This window comes from Mesoplodon bidens (genome assembly GCF_964165515.1).
Source record: "Mesoplodon bidens genome assembly, chromosome: 12".
NCBI lineage: Eukaryota > Metazoa > Chordata > Mammalia > Artiodactyla > Ziphiidae > Mesoplodon > Mesoplodon bidens.
In genome coordinates this window covers 76,932,608-76,960,354 of record NC_138168.1, presented here as the reverse complement: position 1 = coordinate 76,960,354, position 27,747 = coordinate 76,932,608, and the positions used below count along the sequence as shown (strand labels likewise).

General features: G+C 42.2%; 1 protein-coding gene and 1 pseudogene across 2 annotated transcripts in view; both read right to left on the bottom strand.

Annotated features, from left to right (window-relative positions):
• Positions 1-12,934, bottom strand: part of SASH1 (SAM and SH3 domain containing 1) — a 264,505-nt gene extending 251,571 nt beyond the window's left edge. Inside the window, exon 1 of the mRNA XM_081251035.1 lies at positions 12,860-12,934. Within this exon, the coding sequence (XP_081107161.1) occupies positions 12,860-12,880 (21 nt within the window). The 5' untranslated portion in view covers positions 12,881-12,934. The remainder of the gene's footprint in view (positions 1-12,859) is intronic.
• On the bottom strand, positions 3,469-4,067 carry LOC308626249 (large ribosomal subunit protein eL33-like; annotated as a pseudogene). Its single transcript has 2 exons — positions 3,766-4,067; positions 3,469-3,637 (listed from the first exon to the last, which is right to left on the bottom strand). The product of its transcript is annotated as a large ribosomal subunit protein eL33-like (transcript).
• Positions 12,935-27,747: the final 14,813 nt, after the last annotated feature.

The window sequence follows — 27,747 nt, the reverse complement described above, 5'->3', positions numbered from 1 at the left end:
GGGCACCTCTGTGTTGTACAACTGTGGCCCTTTGGACTTGTTTCTAAGTTCTGATTTTATGCAACTGAGTATAAATTACTTTTATTTCATTTTTTGTTTTGGCCATGCTGCACAGCTTGTGGGATCTCAGTTCCCCGACCAGGGACTGAACACGGGCCACAGCAGTGAAAGCACAAAATCCTAACCACTAGGCCACCAGGGAACTCCCAGTATATATTACTTTTATAAAATGGAAAAAATAAAACTAAAACATTATCTGCTTATTGGTTCTTGTCATCAAAAATCTTCTGATATGTTCCTATATTGGCAATTGGGGTGACTTTTGTTGCTTGGCCTAGATAATGTGCTCCTGCTGACAGAGTAACTCACAGGGTTATGGACGGGCCTTCTGGAGTTCCTGGTCCCCGAACAATTCAGTGTCTCCTGTTTTGTGTCATCTCTTCCAAGACCAGATGGAGATGAGGAAAGCCCAGTAGGAGACCCAGGTAGATACACATGCTTCTGACCAAGTACGGAAGAACTATGGTCATGTGAGGTAAGGGTGTGAGGTTTCTCTGGTGTGTACACACACACACACACACACACACACCCTCGCCTCCCCACAGTGTCCCTGCCCACATTCCACCCGGCCTGCATGCCACGGGAGGAAGGTATGTGGCAGGAGTCCAGGGCCTCTTAGGCAGCTGTCTCAGGGCCCAGGTGGCCGCAGCTGGCAGGTGGAGAGTGGGCGCGGGAGGGAGCGCGAGCTGCTCTGGGATCCGCTCTTCTTCATGGCCCCCTCCACCTTCTTCAGTTCAGTCATTCACCCCAGAGGAAAGTGTCTGGCTAATTTAACCAGCTGCGGATGGCTCAGAATAAGGAAGAAATAAACCTGGGCTTAGCTGCAGCCACACGATAAGCCTTGTGGAGTGGGGTCCCCAGAGAGAGTTGCGAAGCAGCTGGTTGAATCTCTTCAGGTTTCCTTCTAGGGATACGTGAGTGTCCTTCCCTGCCCCCTGGATACATCTCTAGGGGTGTCCTCACCGCAGAGAAATGAGCTATGCTTAGAGGCAGAGGCTGCAGCTGGGGAGAGGGCTGGGTGTACTATAGATGGAGGAGAGGGCAAAAAAGCAAGAGGCACCACCTGAGACTCCTTACCACAATCTTGATCAGATGTTAAAAAATATATATATTATGTATATTTAGTATATATATATATATATAATATATTTATATAGTTTATTTAATTTATTTTAGTTTTGGCCGTGCGGAATCTTAGTTCCCTGACCAGGGATCGAACCCGTGCCCCTTGCAGTGGAAGCGCAGAGTCCTAACCACTAGACCACCAGGGAATTCCTCAACATACTTTAAATACATATTTATTTAAACTATAAATGCTTTAAAGATGTTTCATATATATTTACATATTTTTAAAATACAGTTAAAGATGTTTTATATATGTATCTGTTTGATCTGTGTATAGATACATGCTTTTTAATCATCATCATATCGGGCAGAGGTTAATAAGCAAAATTTATTAAGTCAAGTAGTTCTCAAGGCCTTACTCCCCTCTTCCCCCCCACACAGAGCTCCCTTCTTCGCCCCCTCCTTCCCTGACATAACCACTCTTAGCTCTTTTGGTTATTTTATTTGTTTGTTTCTGGCATTGTCATCTTTCTAAATTTTGTGCCTATCCTGCTATTTCTTAGATTCTTTTCCCCTGTTACAGACATACAGATATTATCTGTTGACTTCCTAATATGAAAGATGATGATTTCACATTCCATCCTGCCTCCTTCCCCTACCCCTCCTTATTTTTCCTTTTTTTTATCCTCCCAATGTAATGACTGTGTTATCTCGGGTCCTCTGAGAAGCACAAAACAAGGTAGAATTAGAAATGAATGAGATAAAGCGGTGGTTCCAGGGCAGATCTGACACCATGAAGGAGAGAGGCAAGGAAGGAAGTTTGGGTAGGAAGAGACTTAGACTGCAGTGTAGTTCTGAGAAATTCAAGGCCAGGCTGATGATGAGACCGAGACTAAAGACTGCCCAGTGAAGAAGTCTCGCACCGGGCGGCAATGGCTGGCCCTTGTCCCCCTGCTGTGCTCAGTCACTGGCTGGGAACCCAGGAGATCAAGCCTTCCCTGAAGACAACAGTGGGTCCCCAAGGCGGGGATATACTCCTGGAGCAGGTTGTCCTTTGATAGGAAGTCTGAGTGGTCCACATCCATGGCCACCTCATTTATAGTCTAATTTATGGTTTTGTTAATGTTCAGTGCTTCTACTATTGTGACTGAATGAATATTGTTCATAGCTGTGTCATATTGTGTACTATAACCATATTTCTTTTTTCATTATTTTTCCTTTCTTGGAGTTTTCTTCTTTATTACTTTTCTATCTATTTGTCCATTATTCTGCTCCAAATCTTCTGACAGAGTATAAAACACCCTGCAATATGATGGAAGCCATTGGTATATCAGTCAGTTCCATTTCTTTATTTTTTTGATCTATTCTGTCTGGAGCCCCATTCTGGGTTGGTTGTGCTTTGCTTATTCCCTCATTTCGGTGGAGCAAGTCTTCTAAGAGCTTGTTGAGAGGGGATGTAAGTGATGTAACTATTTTTATTTATTTATTTGGTTGTGCCCAGTCTTAGTTGTGGCAGGTGGGCTCCTTAGTTGCAGCTCCAGGGCTCCTTAGTTGCGGCTCGCCGGTTCCTTAGTTGTGGCATGTGAACTCTTAGTTGCGGCATGCATGTGGGATCTAGTTCCCTGACCAGGGATTGAACCCGGGTACTCTGCATTGACAGCACAAGATCTTATCCACTGCAGCACCAGGGAAGTCCCGATGTAACTATTTTGACCCCTTATATGCTATAAGTCCACCCCATACTTGATCATTTCTAGGTTAGAAGTCATTTGTACCTCAGAATTTGGAAATGACTGTTCTTGGCTTTTAGGGTTACTGTTGAGCAGTCAATGCCATTCAGATTCCTGATGGTTTATGTGACCTTCTTTTTGCTTTCTGGCAGCCTCTAGGGTCTTCTGTTTATCCTTAGTGTTCTGAAATTTCACAATGATGTGCTTTATTCTCTATGTTGGGTGCTAGGTGGGTCTTTCTAATCAGGAAACTCCTGTCTTTCACTTCCGGGAAATTTTTGTTTATTATTTCATTGATTTCTTCCATTTTGTTTTTTCAGCTCTCTCTTTCCAGAACTTATTATTTGGATATTTGACCTATTGGACTGATCCTCTAATTTCCTTAGACTATGTCCCATTTCCTATCTAGTTCTGGCAGATTTCCTAAACTTTATCTTTGAAGCCTCTTAAAAATTGTTTTTGTTTACAGAATATTCTTTTTTTTAAATTGTATTTGTTTTTCTTCCTCTTGCCTCACTGAGCATACTCAGTGTGTATATACATGTATGTATACACATAAACAAAAATACAAGAGAACAAATCCATACTTTTATTTATTCACTTTTCAATAAGTTTAAATCTTCGAAGGGTACAGCATCACATGGATTCTGTGTCCAATGGCCTTAGGAGGAAGGTTGCTTTGGAATTTGGCACCAATGGTGCCACTGGTTCCATGAGCTTGAGTTATCTTTCCCCAGACTACTCTGGTTTTGTTGGGTTTTCCCACCAGGAGTTACTGTGTTCTGGCAATTCCCTGGCGGTCCAGTGGTTAGGACTCTGTGCTTTCACTGCTGAGGGCCCAGGTTCAGTCCCTGGTCTGGGAACTAAGACCCTACAAGCCATGGGGCATGGCCGAAAAAGAGGTTACTATGTTCTTTGCTTTGTACACAAAAGCACATCTCTTGGCTAGACAGAATTTAGTTTCACCTCGAGCATATACACCTTCAATTTTCAGAACAGCTGTGTGCTCCCTCTGGTTCCAGGGACCCCGCTTCTAGCCAGCAAAAAAGGCCTTGGACCATAGCCTTCCAGATATATGTCATTTTAGAAGTCCTGTTCCCAGCAGGCCTCCACAGGCTCCAAGATGGCTGAAAGAGCCTCAGTGTGTATTTTCAATGCAATTCTGTCCCTCAGATTGTCTCTGCTACCTTTGAGTTCATTTTCCCCACCCATCTGTTTAGCTGTCTTTCACGTCCACAGCTTTCTCCTGTTATCTGATGATTCTTTGTTTATACTTAAGACTGAGGCACCAGAAATCAGATTGGAAACCCTGCATTGTGGGGCTTCCTTTCCCAGAACCTTCTTAGGGTTCTCGGCTCCAATACACTTGTTCCTGTGGGTGTTCTCCACACCCCACACCCCATGTAATTAATTTTCAGTTTCCTCCGTTATATTCCACATCAGTTGCTACTGTTTCCCTCAATCTGTGTTCAATCTTCCCAACTTCTGTTGGCATTTCTCATTTCTGTTATCCACACCCCCATCATTGTTGTTCTTGTGGTTTTATTTTATTTCCCCCCTTATTTCCATTTTACTGCGATTTGAGGAGGGAGTGGGGACAAAGAACATATGTTCAATGCAATGTAGTATGTATAACGAGACATCATGCTTCTCCTATGTCTTATTATCACACTTTCAACACGCTCCGTATCAACAGTCTATCCCCAAAATGGTTGAAAATGTATTTCTTTTGTAGAATATGCTCAGAGGAAACAACTGCTCATCAAATTTTCTTATCCCAAAATATCCTTCTTCTGTGACACTCTTTTGATCTATTTCTTCATTAAGGTAATAAAAAGTTACCATTTACTGAGGACCTACTGTGTGTACTTTACACTCAATATGTCTCATTTCATCTTCACAGAATCCCTGCAAGGTAGGCATTATTATACCCATTTTACAGACAAGGACTGTGGTTCAGAAACTTTTCCCAGGAAACTCAGCTGACAAGATGTGGAGCCTGGATTCAAGGAGGCTTCAGTCTAACTTCCAAGCTGACTGCTCTTTCCAGGGCCCTTTGCTGCCCATCCCCAGGGGTTGTTCAGTGCTTGGTGACAGCTGTGACAGCAGGAGTAACACACCAGGAGCTCTGTGAGAGAACGTAATTTCCATGCAGGTAGAGCCCTCACCTGCCTTGTCTACATCCATCTCCCAAGCACAAGAATAATACTTGATGCATTGAAGACACACAATCAATATTTTTTAAACAAACCAGTGAATGAATGGATGAACATGGTATCCTTTCATTCTCAGAGCAACGCAGTCATAACTCTTACATTACCCTTTCATAAAAGGTTAGAAAACAAGTTTCAGACACTTGGGACTTCTGTTTTCTGGGGATCTGCCCTTTCTAGGATGTGTTGTTTTTATGTAATCTGAGGAATAACCCATGCTAAGGTGTCAGCTAGGACCTAAGAGGATAGCTGAGTTGGCTTGGCTTCACGAGTTCAGAATTATTCATCATTGGAGAAGGTATAGTGGATAAGGAACCCTTCTACACTGTTGGTGGGAATGTAAATTGGTGCAACCACTATGGAGAACAGTATGGAGGTTCCTCAAACAACTAAAAATAGAATTACCATATGATCCATCAATCCCACTCCTGGGCATATATCCAGACAAAAATATACTTCAAAAGATACATGCACCCCTATGTTCATAGCAGCACTATTCACAATAGCCAAGACATGGAAGCAACTTAAGTGTCCATCGACACATGAATGGATAAAGAAGATGTGGTACATATATAGAATGGAATACTACTCAGCCATTAAAAAAGAATGAAATAATGCCATTGGCGGCAACATGGATGGACCTAGAGATTATCATACTGAGTGAAGAAAGTCAAAAAGAGAAAGACAAATACCATATGATATCACTTATATATGAAATCTAAAGTATGACACAAATGAACTTACCTACAAAACAGAAACAGATTCACAGATGTAGAGAACAGACTTGTGGTTGCCAAGAGGGGGGTGGGTGGGGGAGGGATGGACTGGGAGTTTGGGAATAGCAGATGCAAACTATTATATACAGAACGGATAAACAACAAGGTCCTACTGAGTAGCACAGGGAACTATATTCAATATCCTGTGATAAACCATAATGGAAAAGAATATGAAAAAGAATGTAAATATGTGTATAACTGAATCGCTTGCTATATAGCAGAAATTAACACAACATTCTAAATCAACTATACTTGAATAAAATAAATTAAAAAAACAGAATTACTCAGCATTCATTCAACAAAATACTAGTGACTGTTCACTATGTGCTGGACTGGGAGACTCAAATTCATTAAATCTCATCCTAGCTTCACAATAATCCTGCTAGGTTGCTAGTCGTTCGAAAACCAGACTCTTACATAGCCATTTGCCAATGAAGAGTTCGCTTAAAATTCAAACTCTGTTTGAGAATCTGGACTTCATTTTAGTGTCCTGTGTTTTCTTGGCACTTTGGAGCAGTTGGATGATTTAAAAAACTTAGTTACTTGAAGGGTACATCTAACGTAATTTTGTATCTCTGTTAGGTATTGCTTGAATTTGCATGATTTTTAAAAAATGGGATTGTTTTGGACACTTGAAAGTGCCTTTTTCTCTCTGACCTATTTTTGGATAGTTAAGCTCTTTTTAGTCAGTTTATATAAAAAGCCTTTTATTCAGAATTTAAATTAAATTAAAACTTAATTTAATTTAATGATGTTTATTTCCAGGACACCTGAATGGTTGTAAAAATGCTCCATAGGGGACTGATGTTACATAAGATATTCTCCTGCCAGGCTGTAATGAGTAAAAAATGAAGACAGACACCTAGGCAACCCACTTACTACCCCATTCCTCTTTTCCTCCTTCCTCTCCCACCACTGCTGTACAAGGAGGAGGTGGGGCTCCTCCTGGCTCCCTATTTTTGCCAAATGCTATGTTTCCTGATCTCTTGAGTCAAAGGAAAGAACTCAGGTGGGTCACTGAGTGGATGTATTGGAGACAGGCAAAACTTCTGGCAGCTTCTCCAGCAAGCTTACCTACCTATTCATCCAAAAACTATGCCCTAAAACATCAGTGGGGCATGTGAAAGGCTTAAAATAGGAATGACTAAAACAGCTAGAGAGATAGAGAACTTTGTAGCATTTGCAGTTACTTTATTAATTGTAGAAATGCTTATAATAATTCAAACAGGTAGCAAAAGGGAGAATTACATTCTTTCTGCCTGCCTAACACATTCTTGGATCAGGATTTGTGAAATTTGTTAACTAGTTGAATGTTTCCCTATTTTTGATAGGAGAAAATGGAATCAAATTGCTCAGAGCAATTTGAGGGAGAGGTAAGAGCTCAGCGTTAGGTGTATGAGTAATGGAATGACTTTAGAACATGGACCTGTCAAACTCAATCTAGGAAACATAAACAGAATGCCCACAAACTGTATACTTTGTTTCTTTTTTCATAGGTCAAAAATAGATGATTCTTTAAAAAAAAAAAGACAGCACAACTGTATCTATTTTCATATTTGGAAAACTACTGGGGTGTCAACCTAATTTCAGAAAGAATTTTTTTTAGAATTCCCTGGACATCAATCATCTGGAATAAAGATGATGTCCTTCCGACACTGCAGTGCTAGGTGGGTGGCTAAGCTCATCTGACCCTCAACGCCTGTGGGTCCCCAGAGATTCTGATCAGTGTCCCTGAGGCTGACTTACTGGTCTGCGCATAATGAACTAAATGTCCTTCCATGCTATAAAATTCTACCATTCTAACTTTTCAGGCATTAAAATTATATTTTGAAAAGTATATCCATAGGGATGGTCATCACCAAAGTGGACTTCACAACATGGCTGACCGTGATGGCTGAATCGGCCACCTGATTGTGCGAGAAGCCCCATCAGCTGCAGGTACATTCTTTTTTTTTTTAATTAATTAATTTATTTTTGGCTGCTTTGGGTCTTTGTTGTTGAGTCTCTGTTGCTGCGTGTGGACTTTCTCTAGTTGCGGCGAGCGGGGTCTACTTTGTGTTGCAGTGCGTGGGCTTCGCGTTGTGGTGGCTTCTCTTGTTGTGGAGCATGGGCTCTAGGCACGAGGGCTTCAGTAGTTGTGGCACGAGGGCTCAGTAGTTGTGGCACACGGGCTCTAGAGCGCAGACTCAGTAGTTGTGGCGCATGGGCTTAGTTGCTCCGTGGCATGTGGGATCTTCCTGGACCAGGGCTTGAACCCGTGTCCCCTGCATTGGCAGGTGGATTCTTAACCACTGCGCCACCAGGGAAGCCCCTGCAGGTACATTCTTGCGTGAAGTGTGCAGGCTCTGGGACCAGACTGCCTGGGCTCGAGCAGTGGCTCCCATACATCCCAGTGTATTGTCTTTCCTTAACAGTAAAATAAGGATTGTATGTACCTACCTCACAGGGTTGTTGTGAGGATAAAATGAGCTAATATGGGTAAAGAGCTAAGAACAGTGCCTGGCACCTGGTAAGTGGTACATTAAATGTTAGCTAGGAAGGTATTTCTATCATTTTTGTTTATGTGAACTATTTGAAATTACACAAGGTGCTTTTTAGATACCAATGCACAGCAGTGCATTCGTAGGTATGGTAAATGAACACTTGCTCCTTTTATTGGGATTGATATATATACACTAATATGTATACAATGGATAACTAATAAGAACCTGCCGTATAAAAAAATTAAAAAAATTAAAAAACCCACAATTGCCCCTTTTAGAATCCCAGAATGCAATTTCCCAGCCATGCAAGCCCTCATCTCTTCCTTTCACTTTGCAGCCACCTCTACCAAACAGCTTTCTCCTCATCCCCTTGCTCGTTTCTTTGCGTGTACGTACAATGTTCCTTCTTCCTCCATCATAGCCTACTTAATTCTGCTTTGGGTAATTTTTTTCCCCAATACTTAACTCACAAATCCCCTGATCCCTCTTCTTCTTTTCTCTCACACTTTTAAGTTTATTTTATTTTTAATCACCCAAGCGATATGGGAAGTGGCTGGTAAAAGCTAGAATCATGCTATTGACAGGCTGCATCAAAATGAAGGGGGTAAGTTGCAAAAGGAGAGTGTCCAAGGCTGGAAGGAAGGCGCCCAGATTCCTCCTGGTTTCGAAGTTCTATGTCTGCCATCTCAGATCTAGACCCATATGTTATGACCACTTACCTTCTACCTCATATGGGTTAAGCACTAGACTAGAGCTTTTAGATGGATTATCATTTGATGCTCATGGTAACTCCTTCAAGTTAGGTATTACCCCCATCTTACAGATGAAGAAAAGCAAAAATAGAGAGGTAAATAACTTACCCAAGTCCACATAACTGGAAAGTAGAGAACTAGAGTGAGAACCCATACATTCTTATTCCAAGCTCCATTCTCTTCCCACTGTTCATTAATCCCTCCCTTACATAAGCATAGAAGTAAAATAATAATGGTCAAATTTCATCAATATCATGTCCTTGAAACTAAAAGTTCCATTCAGAATTCCATAGAAGTTTCTATAGAGCTCTTCAGCCTCCTCTAAATAAATGAACTTTCTATCCAGCGCTCACTGTACCCATCCATCCATTCATCCATCTATCCTTTTATTAATTATTTACTATTAATATATTCCAGTGTTGTAATAAGTCCTGAAGAAATCCCTATCTTTAAGGAGTTCTCAGCCTAGTGAAGGGGACCACGTGTAAATAAAAATTTACAATATAATGTGGTGAATGTTAATACATGGTGGTACTTATAAGGTTTTAGAGAAATGCAGGAGAGGTGGGGAGGGGAATTTCTAACTTTTCCTAGGGGCAACTTTTTTTTTTTTTTTTTTTTTTTTTTTTTTTGCGGTATGCGGGCCTCTCACTGTTGTGGCCTCTCCCGTTGTGGAGCCCAGGCTCCGGATGTGCAGGCTCAGTGGCCATGGCTCACGGGCCCAGCCGCTCCGCGGCATATGGGATCCTCCCGGACCGGGGCACGAACCCGTATCCCCTGCATCGGCAGGCGGACTCTCAACCACTGCGCCACCAGGGAGGCCCCTAGGGGCAACTTTTAAAACTAGGATCTCTGGTACTTTAGAAGGTCAGTGAAGGAACCACTTGAACTTGTGCAAAGTTTTCTCAGAAGGGTTTATGTCCAAGGGAGGAGAGAAGTGAGAGTTTGACTGGGGCATCACAGAAGAGTTTTAACTGTGTTAGTGTTTGAGCTGATCAAGAGTTTGCCAGGAACCAGAAGAGGAGGAGGATATTCCAGGCAAAAGAAACCACAAATGGAAAAGTACATGCAAATAATTTGCTAGGACTGCTACCTAGAGTACCATTCAAAGGAGTAACAGGAGACTAAGCACCTAGGATAGGTGGTTAGGGTTTGGATAAAGAAAGGAATGGTATGCAAGGCCAATAATTAATTCTCAAGGATACTGAAAATGCTCTCAAAAGCATTATTACAATTCATTGTAAAATTGATTCTTCAATGCCATTAAACAAAACGATAGAAGTTCTTTCTGTCCATTTCCAGAAAGTTGCAACAAATTCTCTATATTTTGGGATAAATTTGCATTCAGGAGTTGAGCTGGGAGCCTAACCTTGTTTCTGAGGGATAATGTGTTCTGAATTCCAAACAATGGTTTACAAAACTCTGGAGAGCCAAGAGGCTGTGACTTGGCATATAGTGGCACAGCCTTAGAGACAGGCCTGATGTTCAAACACAGGGCAGGGAAAGAGGATATGGCCCCAAATGAAGACTTGCTTGTTACTCTAAAAGGGGCAAGAGAGCTTTTTTTTTTTTTTTTGCGGTACGTGGGCGTCTCACTGTTGTGGCCTCTCCCGTTGCGGAGCACAGGCTCCGGATGTGCAGGCTCAGTGGCCATGGCTCACGGGCCCAGCTGCTCTGCGGCATGTGGGATCTTCCCGGACCGGGGCACGAACCCGTGTCCCCTGCATTGGCAGGCGGACTCTCAAACACTGCGCCACCAGGGAAGCCCAAGAGAGCTTTTTGGAGGTGAATTTTACTTGAGGTAATAGAGGTTAAATTTCTTTTCTTTTTTTTTTGCTGTGCTGTGAGGCTTTTTGGATCTTAGATCTTAGGTCCCCGACCAGGGATTAGAGCCGAGCCCTCAGTAGTGAAAGAATGGAGTCCTAATCACTGAACCACCAGCGAACTCCCTAGAAGTTAAATTTCTGACATGGGTTTCACCCTGAAGTCTCTGCAACACTACTTTTATTTTCTTCCCAAACTTCTGGGGTTGAGATTAAGTAAGTTAGTGAAATTAAGATACATATAAATATAGCTATATCTCTATATCTATAATCATCTGCCAGAGAGGAAGCTGGTCTGAACTGGAACTGTTTCTATAGATTGCAAGGCTTATTCGCCAGTCTCCTCAGCTAGGGCAGAAGCAATGTTTCTAAGCCTGAGAATTCCCCCTTCTGTCTGAGTTGATCAATACATCTTTTTGCATCCTCCAGCACAAAAACCCAAATGTGCTTCCTTTTCTAAAAGGGAGCCTCTGTCTCGCTGGGATTAAGAGGGCATAGTCCCATGACACAGTTTGCGCTCAATTTTTGGCATCTGAAAGACCTTCCCCCTTTCAAGAACTGTGGGCAACCAGTCAAGAGGGAACAGTACATTGGCATTTGGACTGAAAATCTTACCTGCCAACTGGGCTGCTTTTAATGTATTTTTTTCTGAAACTGGGGGAAGCACATGTAACAGGAACAGGCTTTGTGCTCTCGGAACATTTTTGATGAGCACATCTGCACTGAGTTGAAGGGGAAGCCGGCCAGCTGTGTTTGTTCACTTTCTCCTGTACCAGCTTTCCTCGGACTCCTGAACACTCTCGTAGGGCAACTGTTACCTCTCAAGACTCATATTTCATTTCTGTACTTTATTAATACCATAACCGCGGAATCACACATGTTATACGTAGTTGCTCTGACTGACACTCTAGCACGTTTCTCTCAATTACTCGTCACCCTCTATGCTTTAGTTCTGGTGTCACTCTTGCCAAGAAGGTGAGTGGAAATTGAATCAAAGAGAGTTTCACTAGCTTCATATGTTCAAACTTCTTCCAGGGTTCCCTTCCACAATGTTATTTTCATTCAACAAGTATTTATTGGGTATCAGCTGTACCAGGCACTGTCCTCAGCTTCTCAGAGAAAAGGGTGAGCAGAATAGGCTTCTGGAAGTAACCTGAGAGGCCTCCACTCACCAAAGCCCAGTCCAGACCTGGAGAAGGAGCCAGAAGGGCCTCCGGAGCCAGGCTGGGGCGGGGGATTATGGGGGTGGAGTGGCGGAGGGTAACTCAGCATCCATAACTCAAGCTGTGGGGTACTCAGACCCTTGTTCATAACCACTGTTGCCTTCTTTTTCCTTTAATCATTTTTGATGAACAAATCTAATCTCTTTTTTAATTTAGAAGAAAAAGAACCTCACATTCTATAATAGAAATTTTTCACCAGAAAAAGAAGGAAAAAAGTTGTTCAGCCAGCTGAGAAGAAGACTTCAGTAGGATATTAAACGCTAAACAGTTAATCAGATGGTCCCGGTCCCCTGAGGCTTGGAATATGAAGTTCAGAGTCCCATCCTTCATTCCTGGCATGTGTGGAAATATTTTAAAATAATTTCATAGATAAGCTGAGGGTGGAAAAGCTCTCTCTTTTTAACAGTAAAAACTTTTCTTGGCTTCCACAATCGTTTTAGAGACTAGGGGGGGAGAATTTTATATAAATATCTATACTTTTTGAATATATCTTATATAAATGATAAGTCACAAAAACGCAAAACCTGGCAGAGAAATTTCTGGACAGTGGAGGCTTCCTAGCCTCTTGGAATTCTGATCGATTCATTGGTGGCACTGAAAAGCCCACAGACTGACCGTTACTTTATACCTGTTAGCTATAACAGTCCCGCCCCGAATATTCCTGCCCAAAGGTCAGAAGGACATTTCCTTACAGAAAAACAGTCTTAAAGTTTGAAAACAGACAGCCTACATACCCTGCCGTCTTGGTCCTCCATGAAGGGCGCTGCCGTGTTGCTATCAGGCCATACGTTCGAATGTTCTCCAACTTCCTTTCTGACTCAGATCGAATGAATTCGCAGCGCTGATGTAAGGCTCTTAATGGCAATCTGTTTTCAATTCAGGGCAGATGTGGGACACTCTTGTAGCTCTAGGGATTATCAACTTTAAAACAAATCGCCTTCAGGATGATAAGTCAAGAGGCAGTAACTGCTTCCTGAGGCCTCCTTGGGGTTCCTTCCAAATGCTTAACATATAACACAAGAACTATGGCTCAAAAGCAGGTTTTGCTCCTGAGGTTCCCAGGCTTGAGAACGAGGCTTGCACATACTCCTCAGAAACAAAGCTTGTAAATACATCTCAGAGCGATTAACTAGAAATTCAGATATTTTAGTAACATGCCAAAGTGATCAAAATGTTCCTGCCCCCCTGCCCCAGCAATCTGTCTTAGCACTATGTTGAGTCCATGGAGTAGAACTTTTCCACAAATTGAAATTGAATTGTTCTGGTTCAGAGTTTTCTTGGCTCAAAGAAAGGAAGGGGAGGACCATTCCAAGACTTCCACAGAGAAACATCCAGAAATCAATTTAACATGATAAGTTTAATGTTTTAGAATTAGTGTTCCCGTGGCATGAACTGCCTAGAACTCGGAGCACCCTCTGTCCGGAGACCGCTCTGTAGGGTTGGCTCGTTCGCCAGGATTTAAGACTCAAAAACACCCATAGCTGGTGCTTAGTATAGTTTAACCCCATTTAATAAACCTGAAAAGAGGTTTTTAAAAAACTACTAACTTGCAAAAAATCTGAAGGAAAAATTTTAAGATTTTTAAACAAAACTTTCCCCATAAAGCACACACAGATAAGTCTAGGTATAAGTTACACTAGTGAAGAGTCAGAAAATAGTCACAGTAAACTATATATTTTGAAAACACAGTCTATTCTTTAAAATTAATGAGTGTGACATAATGAAGCTACGTGGCAAAGCATTAAGTGACCCACCAATGAACACTATAGCTACAGTTTCTCTTACCTTCATGGGGAGACACAGATTAAACTTCCACTAGCTGACACATGTGCTAAATAACCATGAAGCAGCATTACACGAGGGTGTTAAGAATTCTGGATGGGACATAAAGGGACCTGTCCCCAGGTTTCTTTAACTCAGTGGCTGTGGACAAGCCACTGCCCAGGCCACAGTTCCATTTGTAAAGTGGCTGAATTAGGTGGTCTCTAAAATCCAAACCTCACATATCAGTTATGATGCATTCATCAAGACTTGGTAGAGAGCAGAGGGTAAAGGGCTTTTCTTTCTTTTGTTTTCAAGAATAATCACTAAATGCCACTAGGTGGACATCTCAGACAAAATTTTTTTCCACCTTGAAGCATATATTTATAAGTATGGCCGCAAGGCAGGTTTTAGCTGAAAAGTCGGATCTGAAGGGTAAAGAAAGCTACTACCTTATCCAAATCAGACACCTAGATTTTTTTCTTTTTCTTTTTTGGTTTTATGGGCTTCTGGGGAAACAGTTAGCTATGGCATACTCCAGAATTGTCATCCTGCTCATGGGCATCAGGAATGTACTTACTTAGCAAATTTATTAGGGTTAGTTAATTTTTTTTTAATTAAATGAGGTAAGGAAAGTCAGACGTTGTCAGTGAGCAGTGGGTAATTTTGATAGGTAGGGTTAAGGCGGGGGATCCCTGGTATGGAGGACGGAGAGTGTGATGTGGTGAAAAAAGCAGGGAATTATGAGTCTAGTTCCAGGGCTACTACTGCTACTACTTAGCCTTGAGGCCTTGGCCACCTAACTTCTGTTTTCTAGGTGTCCATTTCCTCATCTCTACAAGGAAGGCATTGGTCTCTCCATCCTCTTAGTTGCCCAATAATCAAAAAAGAAATTCTACCCCATAGGATGTAGCTTTTAGAGTCTGACTCTCAGAAGCACTGAAGCCAAGACTATAAACTCAGTGTACATCTGATAACAACTGGAGATCAGGCAGAGATCTACAGTTAACCTGTGATACGATCTTTTTTGCAACTGTGGGAGATCCTCACTTACCTACAGAAAAGAGCTCAGATATACCAATAAAGTCCTCTTACATAACATGATAATGATAAACATTTCCTTTCCACAAACGTATTTACATTTCTCAGCTATAATTTGATAATATATGAACATTTAAAAAACCATGTATGACACTGGCATTGTGGGTTGAACTGCGTGTCCCAGCTCCCAAATTCATAAGGTGAGGCCTAACCCCAGTACCTCAGAAGACGATCTTATTTGGAGATAGGGTCTTTACAGAGGTAACTTAATCAAATCATTGGGGTGGGCATGAATTCAATGTGACTGGTGTCCTTCTAAAACGGGGAAACCTGGACACGGAGATACGCTTAGGGAGAATGCCATGTGAACAAGAAGACAGCAATCTACAAGCCAAGGAGAGAGGCCTGGAACAGAGCCTTCCTTCACAGCCCTCAGAAGGAACCAACCCTGCCGACATCTTGTTTCTGGACTTCTGGCCTCCAGAGCTACGAGACAATAAATTGCTGTTGCTTAAACCACCCAATCTGTGGTACTACTTTGTTACAGCAGACCAAGCAGACGAACAACTGGCATCCTCTGAACAATCACTGTGCATTATCTTGCATCCTACTATGTGCCAAACACTCACATAAACAAACCAAGGTACTCTAGGGTTTAAGACTCTGAGAGCTGGAAGAAACGAGCATTGAGACTGGGTTGACAGTGGACAAAGGCCATCAGCAGCATTATTTTTGTAGTTTTAAAGATGCCTTCTCACCCCCTCCATTCCAACACACAGTGTAACATGACTGATTCAACAAAGCACACAAAATACAAAAAAATATAAAAACCTAAAGAAGCCCAGTGTTGGGGAGGGTGCACACCTGGGAACACTCACAGCTCTGTTTTTATTCCAGGTACCGTGTGCTGACTCAGCACAGGAGTTGGGGTCAGCTCTGTTACTCTACCAGCTCCTCCACAGGGCATGCAATCCAAGCATTTACGATACACCCTCTTATTAATCTTAAGAACTTTTTCCCAAATCAGAACAGATGAAGAAATAATGTGCTATTATTTCATATCACAAGAAGTTAGGCTACACTGATTCTCTCTATTAAGGCACTTTATCAAAAATAACGGGAAATGCGAAGAAATGGGCATAGTGAATGCACATTAAAACAAGCATTATTACATAGAGCAAGTTGATAATAGTTTCCAAAGATAAAATTCAGACCGGATCCAGCACCATTATTCTCAAATGCCTTATCTGGCAAAGTTCGGAAGTGAGCGTAAGTTTTATAAAACCATGATGAAGGAAATGCAAATACCCTGAACCTCTATATTAATTAAAATCCATCTCCATTACCTTTTGTCTTAACAAGCTCAGAATTAAACATAGTCTCCATTCAATAGTGACCGTACTTATGGCTCAAGAAAAGCTGAGACAAAGGCGGGACTCCAACAGTGCAGCAACTCGGAAGAAGGAAAGTTTTACAGTGAATTACCATGTGGCCCCAGGGGAGGTGGGAAGATTCTGCAAGATGTAACTTTTCACAGCAATGTTAGAATGTTCAGTGGGAACTGACAGATCAGTGATTCTGGCAGAGTGTCATGTTTTCAAAACAGTGAGGGGGAGTGGAATTATCTGTTGCAATGCACAATTAGCATTGAGCTGAGTTTTGCAACTTGAATATCAGCAGTTAACATTTTCCCTTCAGGTTTGCCATAGTAACTTGTCAGGATGTTATTTACATTAAACCTGATCTGCCTCACGTTCCCATGAGAGCTAAAAGTAATAACTTAGGCTTTATAGAGCTGTACAGTATATATCTTTTGGAGGGGAAAAATTTTTAGTTACGACTGTCCCATTCCCATGGTCCACACCAAAACTTGAGTTTATTATTTTATTTCACAATATTCAAATGGAGTCAGTGATTCTCACCCCTGTCTGCACATTAGAATCAACCAGAAGCTTCTAAAAATCCAGATACCTAGGCCACAGCCCAGACCAATAAAGTCAAAACCTCTAGGCATGGACCCAGGCTCAGTACTATTTCTTTTTCCTCCCCAAGTGATTCCAATGTCCATCCGAGTCAGGGAATAAAATATTTCTTTCTTAAATGAAAGAATTCTTCTTTTGGTGCATTTCTTGGCATTCCAAATTGTTTGATCAAGAAAAGTTTCAAAACATTGAAAATCTTATCCATCGGTCAAGATTTCCTGAACTAGAAAGGGACTGGTGATGATTCTTGCACAAAGAGAAATAGCTAACAGCTGTGTTATTTATTGTTCACATAGTTGGTTAACACACTTTTGCCTTCCATTCATAGGATTCATAAAGTTTCATGTGGTTTAGAGACGAATCAAGGTGAAGATTTTATTTTTTATTTTTTTGGCCACGTCACACGGCACGCGGGATCCCAGTTCCTTGACCAGGGATGGAACCCCTGCAGTGGAAGCACGGAGGCTTAACTACTGGACCACCAGGAAGTCTGAAGTGTGAAGATGTTAGATGATATCCCTTCTAACTCTCAGACTATGATTCAACACAGTATTTCTCATAATTGTCTGCAGAGAAGAGGCAGCTAGAGGTGCTTGTTGAAAATACAGACTCCCAGTTCCTTCTTTGGAGGGTTGATTCTGTAGTTATGGTGGGTCTCTGGGGCTCCTTATCACCAGGCAAGCTTGAAAAATATTTTATTCCCTGACTTGGGTGGACATTGGAATCACTTAGGGAGGAAAAAAAGAGTACTGAGCCTGGGTCCACTCCTAGAGATTCTGACTTTATTGGTCTGGGCTGTGGCCTGGGTATCTGGATTTTTAGAAGCTTCTGGTTGATTTTAATGTGCAGACAGGGGTGAGAATCACTGACTTCATTGAAACGATAGTCATTTAAGTGAAACAGGTGTGAAAGCAATGTCTACCATTCCCATTAAGATATTCAATGTGCTTTCACATACATGTGTCTCATTTGAATCCTTGAAAATCTGCTGAGGTGGGAAGAGTGGGCATTCTCTTTCTCTTACAGATAAGCAAACCAAAACTCGGAGAGGTGAAGTGGCGTGATCGAGGTACCACTAGAAGTAGAATTATGGAATTGGTGACATCTGTCTTATGGATTCTACTGCCTTGCCTATGTTTCTTTACTCCTTACTAGCTCACCAGCTGTCCCATCCTCCCTTTAAAAACAAAACAAAACACTTTTGGTTGCCTAGAGCGACCACAAACTTACATCAGAATTGTTATGAATAATAATACTAATAAAAACCACATCAGCAGCTAACATTGGGTCCTTTCTATACAGTGTGTAAGTGCTCTGCATGCATTATCTAATTGTCTCAAAGACTCTGTAAGGTGGGTTATCATTCCCATTTTACAGGTGAGGAAACTGAGGCTTAGAGAGTAAGTAACTTGCCAACGGTCACGTTCCTATGCAGCACTCTTCTTATTTCATCTAAATCTCTTCCTATTTTCCTTGCAGCTAACCAAATTTCAGCAAGTGGCAGAGACAAAAGGATCTGATACAGTAATTCAGAGAAAGCTATTATGGACAATTACAGCTTTCCTGAATCATATTGCCACTTCTAACATGGAGATCAGATCTTTTAAGAAACTTCTCGAGCCAGCCATTCAAAAATGTTGAGTATCCAGCACTTGAAGAGTTCATCTGGAGAATCATGGGTCGTTAATTCCTAACTACCTGCTTTGTCTATGCCTGGGTTAACCCTGTCTTCCCAGAGACAGTCCATAATACACTGACTTGGCGTCTGAAGGCTTGAGCCTGAGTCCCAAATGCTTGTTATTCGCTGTGGGATCTTGAGCCAGTCATATCCAGGATGTGGCTTAATGCTCTGAGAGAATCAGGCCCAGTTGGAAAATTAATCAATATTCTCATCTTTCTTTTTCTAAGGTTTCCAAAGTACTGAACTTATTTTTTTTCCCTGGCTCTGTCTGTTGTCACTGTTGTTCTTGTAACCATTTTCACTGTTACTATATAAATGAGATATACTGTACTAGATACTACATGATAAAATGAAATATATAGTATATTTTACCAATAAATAAAGTGCCTAGCACAGTGCTTGGTAGAGTAAGCAAATATCTGAGACATCATCACTATTGTCAGCATCATTAAATGTATTATTTGTCCATCATAATTAATTGCTGATAGTATAGAAGAACGTATAGAAATAGTAATAGGTGACAATGACTGTACATTTACTCCCTTCACATGTACAGAACTTATTTTTCTTATTTAAGTATCCAGAGCTCAAAGTAAATGAGGTCAAGGATCACGTTCCTAAAAGTTCAAGAGTATGTGTCTTCTGTTTAGCTACAAAAACTCTTCCCAGAAATTAGGTACTATTTCATGATGCTGTGAAGAGGGAAAAAGATGTAAAAGAACAGAGCTTCTTTATCCTTCCAATTCTGAAGACTGTCATCTGGTGTGGGGGGGTCCTAGCTAACTTCCTGCAAAATTGTACTTATGTAAAGATTGAGGAGAAATTATTCTTTTATGTATACTATAAAGAGAATAAGGCTACTGGGTCAACTGACAGAAGCTTAAACCATGCATCCTCTAATATATAAATCTCGATTTATTCAACAAATATTAACTGAGCACTTACTCTGTGCTGCACACTGGGAATACAATGATGACAAAGGTCTCTACTCTCACGAAGCGTTCTTTTTTAGGTGGCACACGGACAAGGGACAAGCACACAAACAGGCTAGTAGAACAATAACTGTGCTAAATTTCTAAAAAGAAACCATCAGTGGGCTGAGATGGAGACTGTTGGCAGAGGTATCCTCTTCAGATAGAGCAGTCAGGAAGAGGTGACGTTCGAACTGGAAGAATATGAAGTCAGCTATTACGTGTGGGAAGAAAAACATTGCAGGCAGAGAGGTTTGTGAATGCAACGTCTCTGAGGTGGGGAACAATGCTTGGTGCAGTCGAGAAATTGGAAAAAGTCAAGTATAATTGGAGTGCAGAGAGCATGGGAGAAGGTATGACACCAAGCCTCAAGGTGATCAGGGGCTGGGTCACCCAGCCCTCTGGGCCATGCTAAGGAGTATGGATTTATTTTAGGTCCAGTAGGAAGCCACTGAAGACTTTTAAGCAGAGAAGCAGCATGATCTGATTTGTGTCTCAATGTAATTCCTACTGCGTGTGGAGAAAGACCATTGAAGATAATGATGACCTTTCTCTTCCCAGCCAATACTTGTTAGAAAAGCAGAAATTATCAAGTAATCTCCCTCTATTTTTAAAGCAATCTTCCTTCATATTGTTGGAGGAACAGTGGTTCTTCTACATTCTAAACAGGACAGAATTATAGGGGTAGAGGCCACAAAGGTTTAACCTGTCTAGCTGAGGACAGGAATGCATTTCACAACACTTTTTGTCAAAATAAAAGATAACAGATTAAATCACTTTCAAGTCACTGTCAGTGACGTGCATGCCTTTGGGTCTTTCCTTCATCAGAGAAAACTGTTGGGTCCAAAGTGAGCAAGATGCAGGCATATATGACCCCCTTAAGTCCCAGGTGGAGCACTAGGAATTCTGTGCTTCCTGGTTCTGGACAGGTAACAGTAAACAAAACGCATACGTGCGTACCTAGGATAACTGATCGGCATGCAAGTGTCACTTTCCATCATAATAGAACTCTCAGTGGCCCTGATAAATATAAAAGTTAAGACACTCAAATTCTTCCTGGGCCAGCTCAGAAATACATCCTCCATTGTCAGGTACCCTTCTCTTGCCATTGTCCAGACAGGGGCAGGAAAACAATAAAAGTCAAACTCTCTTTACCCCATGATAGGTTTCTTTTCAGGTTTCAGTTCAACGCAAAGCGTATTTCTATGGTTGAGTTATGAACTCCAAAAATAGAGGCTTGTCATGGAAATGCAGACAGACGCCTCACTGCAGCCACGTTCCTGGGCACCGCTATAGTCATCAGTTTTAATGAGACCTGTTAATATCGCCTCCATCAGAATGGTTGCCCTGGGCTGAGTTTCTGGGCTGTGCACAGGTGCTCTCGGCCAAAAATGTAATGTACATTATTACATTATCAATGAGGCACAGATGTGCTTTCTGTCTGAACTCAAGGTGGTGTTCCTGCCGAGTGTATAAGTCTTTCAGCGGGCCCGGGTCTGTTTGTATCAAAATGCTGTTCTAGCTCAGTGAACCTGAGAAGTGCCTTCTGCTTCTCCAGGACAGGAGTTTAGAAAACATGCTTAAGAGTGCAAGAAGGCTGGGCTCTCAAAAGGCAGGTACAGGATTTCTTAAGAACATGAAACTCAGCCCAACACCTTCTGCTTTTTCAGTGAAAACTTCAGCCACTGCATGTTCATTCATTGACTCCTCGGGATTTTCTTGGGCACCCACCCTGCGCAGGTACCCGGAAGAAGCTGATGATGATTCTGTCAAGGACTTTGCCCCCAGGCACTCTGCAAATATTTCTGCCATTTCTGATTTTCCCTGCCAACTTCTTTAGAATTGACTCTCAAGATCTGGGTCTCCGTTGCCACTCCCTGAAGCTCTAGCCCTAACATTATGGTGTTTTTCTACAGAGTTGAATGTTTAACTTAATTTTACATCCCCAGCGGTGTCTCCTTTTTCCTAAGCTTGAAACCCCCGTTCATTGAACTTTTTGTTATTCAACTTGGTCCCTAGGATCTATCTGACTTGAAGCCAGGTTTTTCTTAAAGCTGGCAGCTCCTGCAGTTAGCCTAGCTTCTTACCTTGGCTCTGCCAAACCAGTGTGGATACCTGGGTGCCGAGAACTGGCTTTGAAGGGCACCCAGGGGCCACCACCGACAGGGCACTGCACCTGCCTCTGTTCTCAATGTGAAGTCACCTGTCAGGGATGGAATGGTGGCTCAGGGAGGAAAAGGGTATCTCCTCCACACAGGAGGGAGTTTTGACTCAATCCTGACTTTGAAAGTGACATTGCCTTCCTTGCTGTCCAGGAAAATTGTTCTCTTACACAGAAGCTAAATGGTGAGAAAGGAGATCAGTGCACTGGCTACCATGCAGTCTCCTTACTGTCATTTCTGTTTTAAGCACAGAGATGGACACAAGGAAGACACTGGGAAGTGTGTGTGCATGTGTGTGTGTGCGTGTGTGCGCTTGGAGAAGCATGTAGTGTTTTCCTGGGCATCTGAGAGCATCCGGCTGAGGAACACGAGAGCAGCAAGGTCAGGACCCAGCATTATCCAGTCCTCCGTCCTTCAGCTTGTTGTACACCCCTCGACTGATAAACAAAGATGACAGAGGCCCCTGAAGATACATGCGTGCTCTTCTTCCCCATTTCCTTTCCACCCCCATCCCCATGCCTGACTTCAGCTTCCCGCTTCCCCACCCCCGGCTAATCCCCACTCCTCACTTGAGTAACGGTTTGGCAGTGGCATCATGAAGTGGTGGCTGGTGGCATTAACCCTGTCTCCTGTCCCCTCATCCCTCAGGGATGTGGCCATTGCTGGGGAGCTCAGGGCTGTCATTCCTGCCACCCGCCTCAGAGCCCCAAAGACCTGGGCCAGCAGCGGTGCCCTCGGGGTGCAACGGCTGTTCTACATGGCTGGCCTCGTTAGAAAGGGAATCTCTTGACAGGCCACCTGTATCAAGAAATCTTTCGCTAAGACTGTGAAGTGCATGAGACCCCCTCTCTGCTCCCAGGTTTAGTGTTCACATGTTCTGCTTCTACTACTGAACGTACATTGTCCTGTTTGCATTTCCAGTTGGGACTTGAAATATTCTGATCACCTCTCCTTTCTCCTAGGCAGATAGGCACATGTTGTATAAGTGGTAGGAAGGCAAGGACAGAAGGGACCCAACAGGTGATAGTAGGAAGTAAATGTCAGACGTGCTTCCAACTCAGGAAGACTTGGGGGGTGCTGCAAGCCCCTCCAAGAGAATCGGAGTTTGGATGAAATGCAGAGGTGGAAGGGTTGACTTTCCGTCTAGGGATTTACCGCGGACTCTCTCTTGTCAAATATCAGGTGGAAATCTTCCTGATGATTACCTCAGTGCTAGAAGATTTGGACAACACATTAATATTTACAAAGTGCTTTTTAGGAGCTGTACCAACTATTATGCAAATTCAAAACAAGTTACATAAGAAGCTGATTAATGTTATTGTATGAATATATCAAATGTATAAACCGTATCGTAAGATGTTTTGGGGCAGGCAACTATAATATGATTAATGTAAGTTAAGTGATATTTAAAAATAATTTAGATTCAAAATAGAAATCTTTTCCAATGAATATTTCATAATTGAAAAATTAAGCTTCTTCAAATTTCATGAAAATTGAAAGGAACATTATGAAAGTGGTATCCTCCGATCTCTATTCTTTTAATATTTTCAAAAGATCATATATTTCAAATAGATGTACATATTATATTTAATCTTGGACTAAAAAAAGCTGGTTCTTAAATATGCTATTTTGTCCAGAAATTAAAAACGAGGGAAATAATAATTTAAAAAGCCAAGCTTGGGACTTCCCTGATGGTCCAGTGGTTAGGACTTCGCCTTCCAATGCTGGGGGTGTGGGTTCGATCCCTGGTCAGGGAGCTAGAATCCCACATGCCTCGCGGCCAAAAACCCAAAACATAAAACGGAAGCGATATTGTAACAAATTCAATAACGACTTTAAAAATGGTCCACATCAAAACAAAAAAAAAATCAGAAATTAAAAAAAAAAAAGACGAGTTTTACGGTGCATTGAAAGAGTGTTAAAATGATGAAAAGTGCCTTAGTCTTTAAAAGACCTCATCATCCCAACCAAAGTCCTCCTCCCACAGATAAGGTATGGCTCACCCTTACTGTAAGGGGCACCATCGGTGAGATGCAAGGTCTTCTCCATGACAGGGAGTCAGTTCTCAGCCATATTTCTGCCAGGCATTTCTTTTACTCCATCGACCTTATAATTCATTTATGCAGTTAATAAAAATGTATTAAGCCAGGTGTGTTCTGGAGGGACAATGATGAGTAAGAACAGTCTTAGCGCTGCCTCCAGGAGTGAAGGGTGACAGGCAGTGAGATAAGCAACAGCAATGGAACCAGGGCCAGGATGGGAGGAGAAGGAGGGTTATCTACGGAGCCTTCAACAGGAGCGGATCCCACAGCCCTGAGCACTGGTGAGAATGTAGGGGGTTCAGGACATTGGGCCCTTGCTCTGAAAGAAGAATCCAAGAGAGATCTGGATTTTCTCTCTGCTCATACAGTTCATTTGAAATTTGAGGACAGTTTACACAATTGGCATTGGCAACCCCATCTGTTCCTAGAATTTTGGCTTAGCCCTAGACACAAGGAACACCCTGAGTGTGGTGGCTTAACTTTGGTTCTGTTTAATTTTCCTAACCAAAAACATTGGTCTTGAGTGACTCCAAGCTCCCCTGGAACACGGGTTGCCCCGCTTTGGGTATAAGCTTCCCCCCCATCCTTGCAGACAACAATCTTTGAGTGCCGTCCAGTTATAACACACAGGCAGCCAAGGTAACAGAGGTGCATAGAAATAGGAAAAATACCAGGCTGTTTGCATTGGGACGTGGTAACCATGAAATGAGCAAACATTTAATTTTGTTTATTGAGGTCAACATGAAAGCTGTTGAATCTCTTATAACAACTTTGTGAGATTTGATGCATGCCTTTTTGAAACACCTCAAGCTGAGCTTGTTGTTCTGAAATGTCAGCATGTTCCATTCTGGTAAGCAGTCAACTCGTATTGAGTTCTCCCTTTGTGCAGAATGCTGTGAAGTGTGGCTGAAATGCATAAGGGGGACGAAAGAGGATACAATGAAAACTGGAAGCTGTGAGTCAGTAGACAGTGAAAACAATCTGAAAAGCCTTTCTGGTTTTGCTTGATTTCAGACTGCATTCATGATCAAGCGGGAGAAGCCCACCCACACTTTCCCTGCGTGCTTTACTTTTATGGTCCCCTTCTCAATGCAAGGGGCTACCTGGGCAGTCATTTTTGCCCACTGAGCGAGGTAATCTCAGAAATGGCAGCCTGAATTTGTGAAGAAGCTGTGTGTCGTCTTGGACCCAGGCAGAGATGTGCTAACCTTTGAGGCCAGGGAGCCTTCAGACAGGGCCGGGAAGAAAGGCAAGCCAACAATCTCAGGCCTCACCTCTTGCTTCTTTTTTCCATTTACCTTTGATGAGGGTATGCTGACAAAATAAAATATTGAGAAGTCACGGGAATTGCCTGGTTGTCTAGTGGTTAGGACTCCGTGCTTCCACTGCAGGGGTCATGGGTTCAATCCCTGGTTGGGGAACTAAGATCCCACATGTTGCACGGTGTGGCCAAAAAGAAAAGAATACTGAGAAGTCATAATTATATAGAGGATAAATGAACAGGCTTTGGAGTTCTGAGGTTTAAACCAAGGCTTCACTATGATTAACTCTATGACTCTGGGCAAGTCGACCTCTGTGAACCGTGGTGTCCACATCTGTAAAATGGGGGTAATAATAATACCTACTCAGGGGGTTATTGTGAGGATTAAATGAGATAACAAATATATAAGTAGGTTAGCCTAGGGCCCAGTCCAGAAATGTTTATAAATGTTAAGCTATTATTATCTATAATTATGTCAACTCTATGGGAAAAAAAAAATCACTGCTTTAATTAGGATTCTTTAGTTTGATAGTTCCAAAAACTGCCCAGTCTAACACAAACAAAAAGTTACGTGCATTCTAACAAGTTAAACATGGGAAAACAAAGTATTCATTTATTAATTCATTTAACAAGCGTCTATGGAGCATTTTGTATGTGCTCAGCAATGGGCGAGCCACTGAGGGTGCCGACATAAAAGTAACAGTTCCCATTTGCCAGGAACTTGAAGTCCAGTGGAGCAGATCAATACATAAACTGACAATGACAATATAGCATGTGTGCTTAACACATGTGGCTTGGCAGATCTATGCTTTGAAAACACAGAGCCCAGGAGAGAAGAGCATGTAATACCAAAAGGATTACGTGCTGATTACAGTCGAACATTCTCATTCTAAAGGAATGGAAGAGGGAAGTCAGGAACACAGGAGAGAGTACTGCAGGCCCTGCCGCACACCCTGCCGAGCTCCCAGCCTTAGAAACTGGCTTCTCCCCAGCCTGGGGTGTCATTCTTTGGTCTTTAAGATAAATGCCCTTAGACAGGAGCTTAAGGCCAATCTTCTGTAACTCAGGTTTAAGCCAAGTTTGCAGTCAGGGCAGCCTTGACCATATGCCCCCAGTCCGATACATGCTCTTCTGGCCTGAATGTTTAGAATCAGAAATGGGCTTTTTCTTCTTTGCACATCTTTTTTTTTTTTTTTTTTGGCGGTACGCGGGCCTCCCAACACCATGGCCTCTCCCGTTGTGCAGCACAGGCTCCGGACGCGCAGGCTCAGCAGCCACGGCTCACAGGCCCAGCCGCTCCGCGGTATGTGGGATCTTCCCGGACCGGGGCACGAACCCGCTTCCCCTGCATCGGCAGGCGGACTCTCGACCACTGCGCCACCAGGGAAGCCCTTTGCACATGTTTAAAAACTCTAATATTGGCTGTGAACTCCATGCTTATGGGTGGACTCCTGCTACCTCTTAAAGACTTTACCAATGACCTTTCCTGCTCCCTAGGGTCTGTGTTGGTTGGTTTGTTTTTGGTAATAGCTTTATTGACATATAATTCACATAGCGTACAATTCATTCACTTAAAATGTACAATTCAGTAACTTTTAGCATTATTCACAGCTCTACCATCATCACCACCATCACCTTCAGAACATTTCATCACCCCCCAAAATCCTTTGCACCCCTTAGCTGTCAGTCCGATCCTCCTATCCCTCCAGCCTCTGGCAACCACTAATCTACCTTCTGTCATTACAGATTTGCCTATTCTGGACATTTCACATAAGTGCATGCTATGGCTCAAATTATAGCCCCCTAAATTCATATGATGAAGTCCTAACCCCCAGTGTGACTGCGTATTTGGAGACAGGACTTGAAAGAGGTAATTAAAGTTAAATAAAATCAGAAGGGTGGGGACCTGATCCAACAGGACTGGTGTCCTTCTAAGAATAGGAAGAGACACCAGGGATGTGTGTGCAAAGAAGAAAGACCATGTGAGGGCACAGGGAGAAGACAGTGGTCTGCCAGCCAAGGAGAGAGGCCTCAGGAGAAACCAAACCTGCCAAAACCTTGATCTTGGACTTCTAGGCTCCAGAACGATGAGAAAATAAACTTCTGCTGCTTAAGCCACCCAGTCTGTGGTATTTTATTATGGCAGCCTTAGTAGATTAATGTCGTAGATTCATACAATATGTGGCCTTTGTGTCTGGCTTCTTTCATTTAGCATAATGTTTTCAAGGTTTAATCCATGCTGTAAGATGTATCAGGACTTCATTCCTTTTTTGATGACAAATAATATTCCATTGTATGAATAAACCATATTTTCTTTATTCATTTTGATGGACATTTGGATTATTTCAACCTTTTGGCTGTTATGAATAATGCTGCTATGAACATTCATGTACAAGTTTTTGTGTGAACATGTTTTCATTTCCCTTGAGTACGTGTATCTAGGAGTAAAATTTATGGGTCATATGGAAACTCTGTGTATAACATTTGAGGAACTGTTAAACTCTTTTCCAAAGTGTCTATACATTTTACTTTCTCACTAGCAATGAATGAGGGTTCCAATTTCTCCATATCTTTGTTAACATTTGTTACTGTCTGTCTTTTTGACTGTAGCCATACTAGTGGGTATAAAGTGGCAGTTCATTGTGGTTTTGGTTTGCACATCAGTAATAACTAATAATGTTGAGCATCTTTTCATGTGCTTATTGGCTATTTGTATATCTT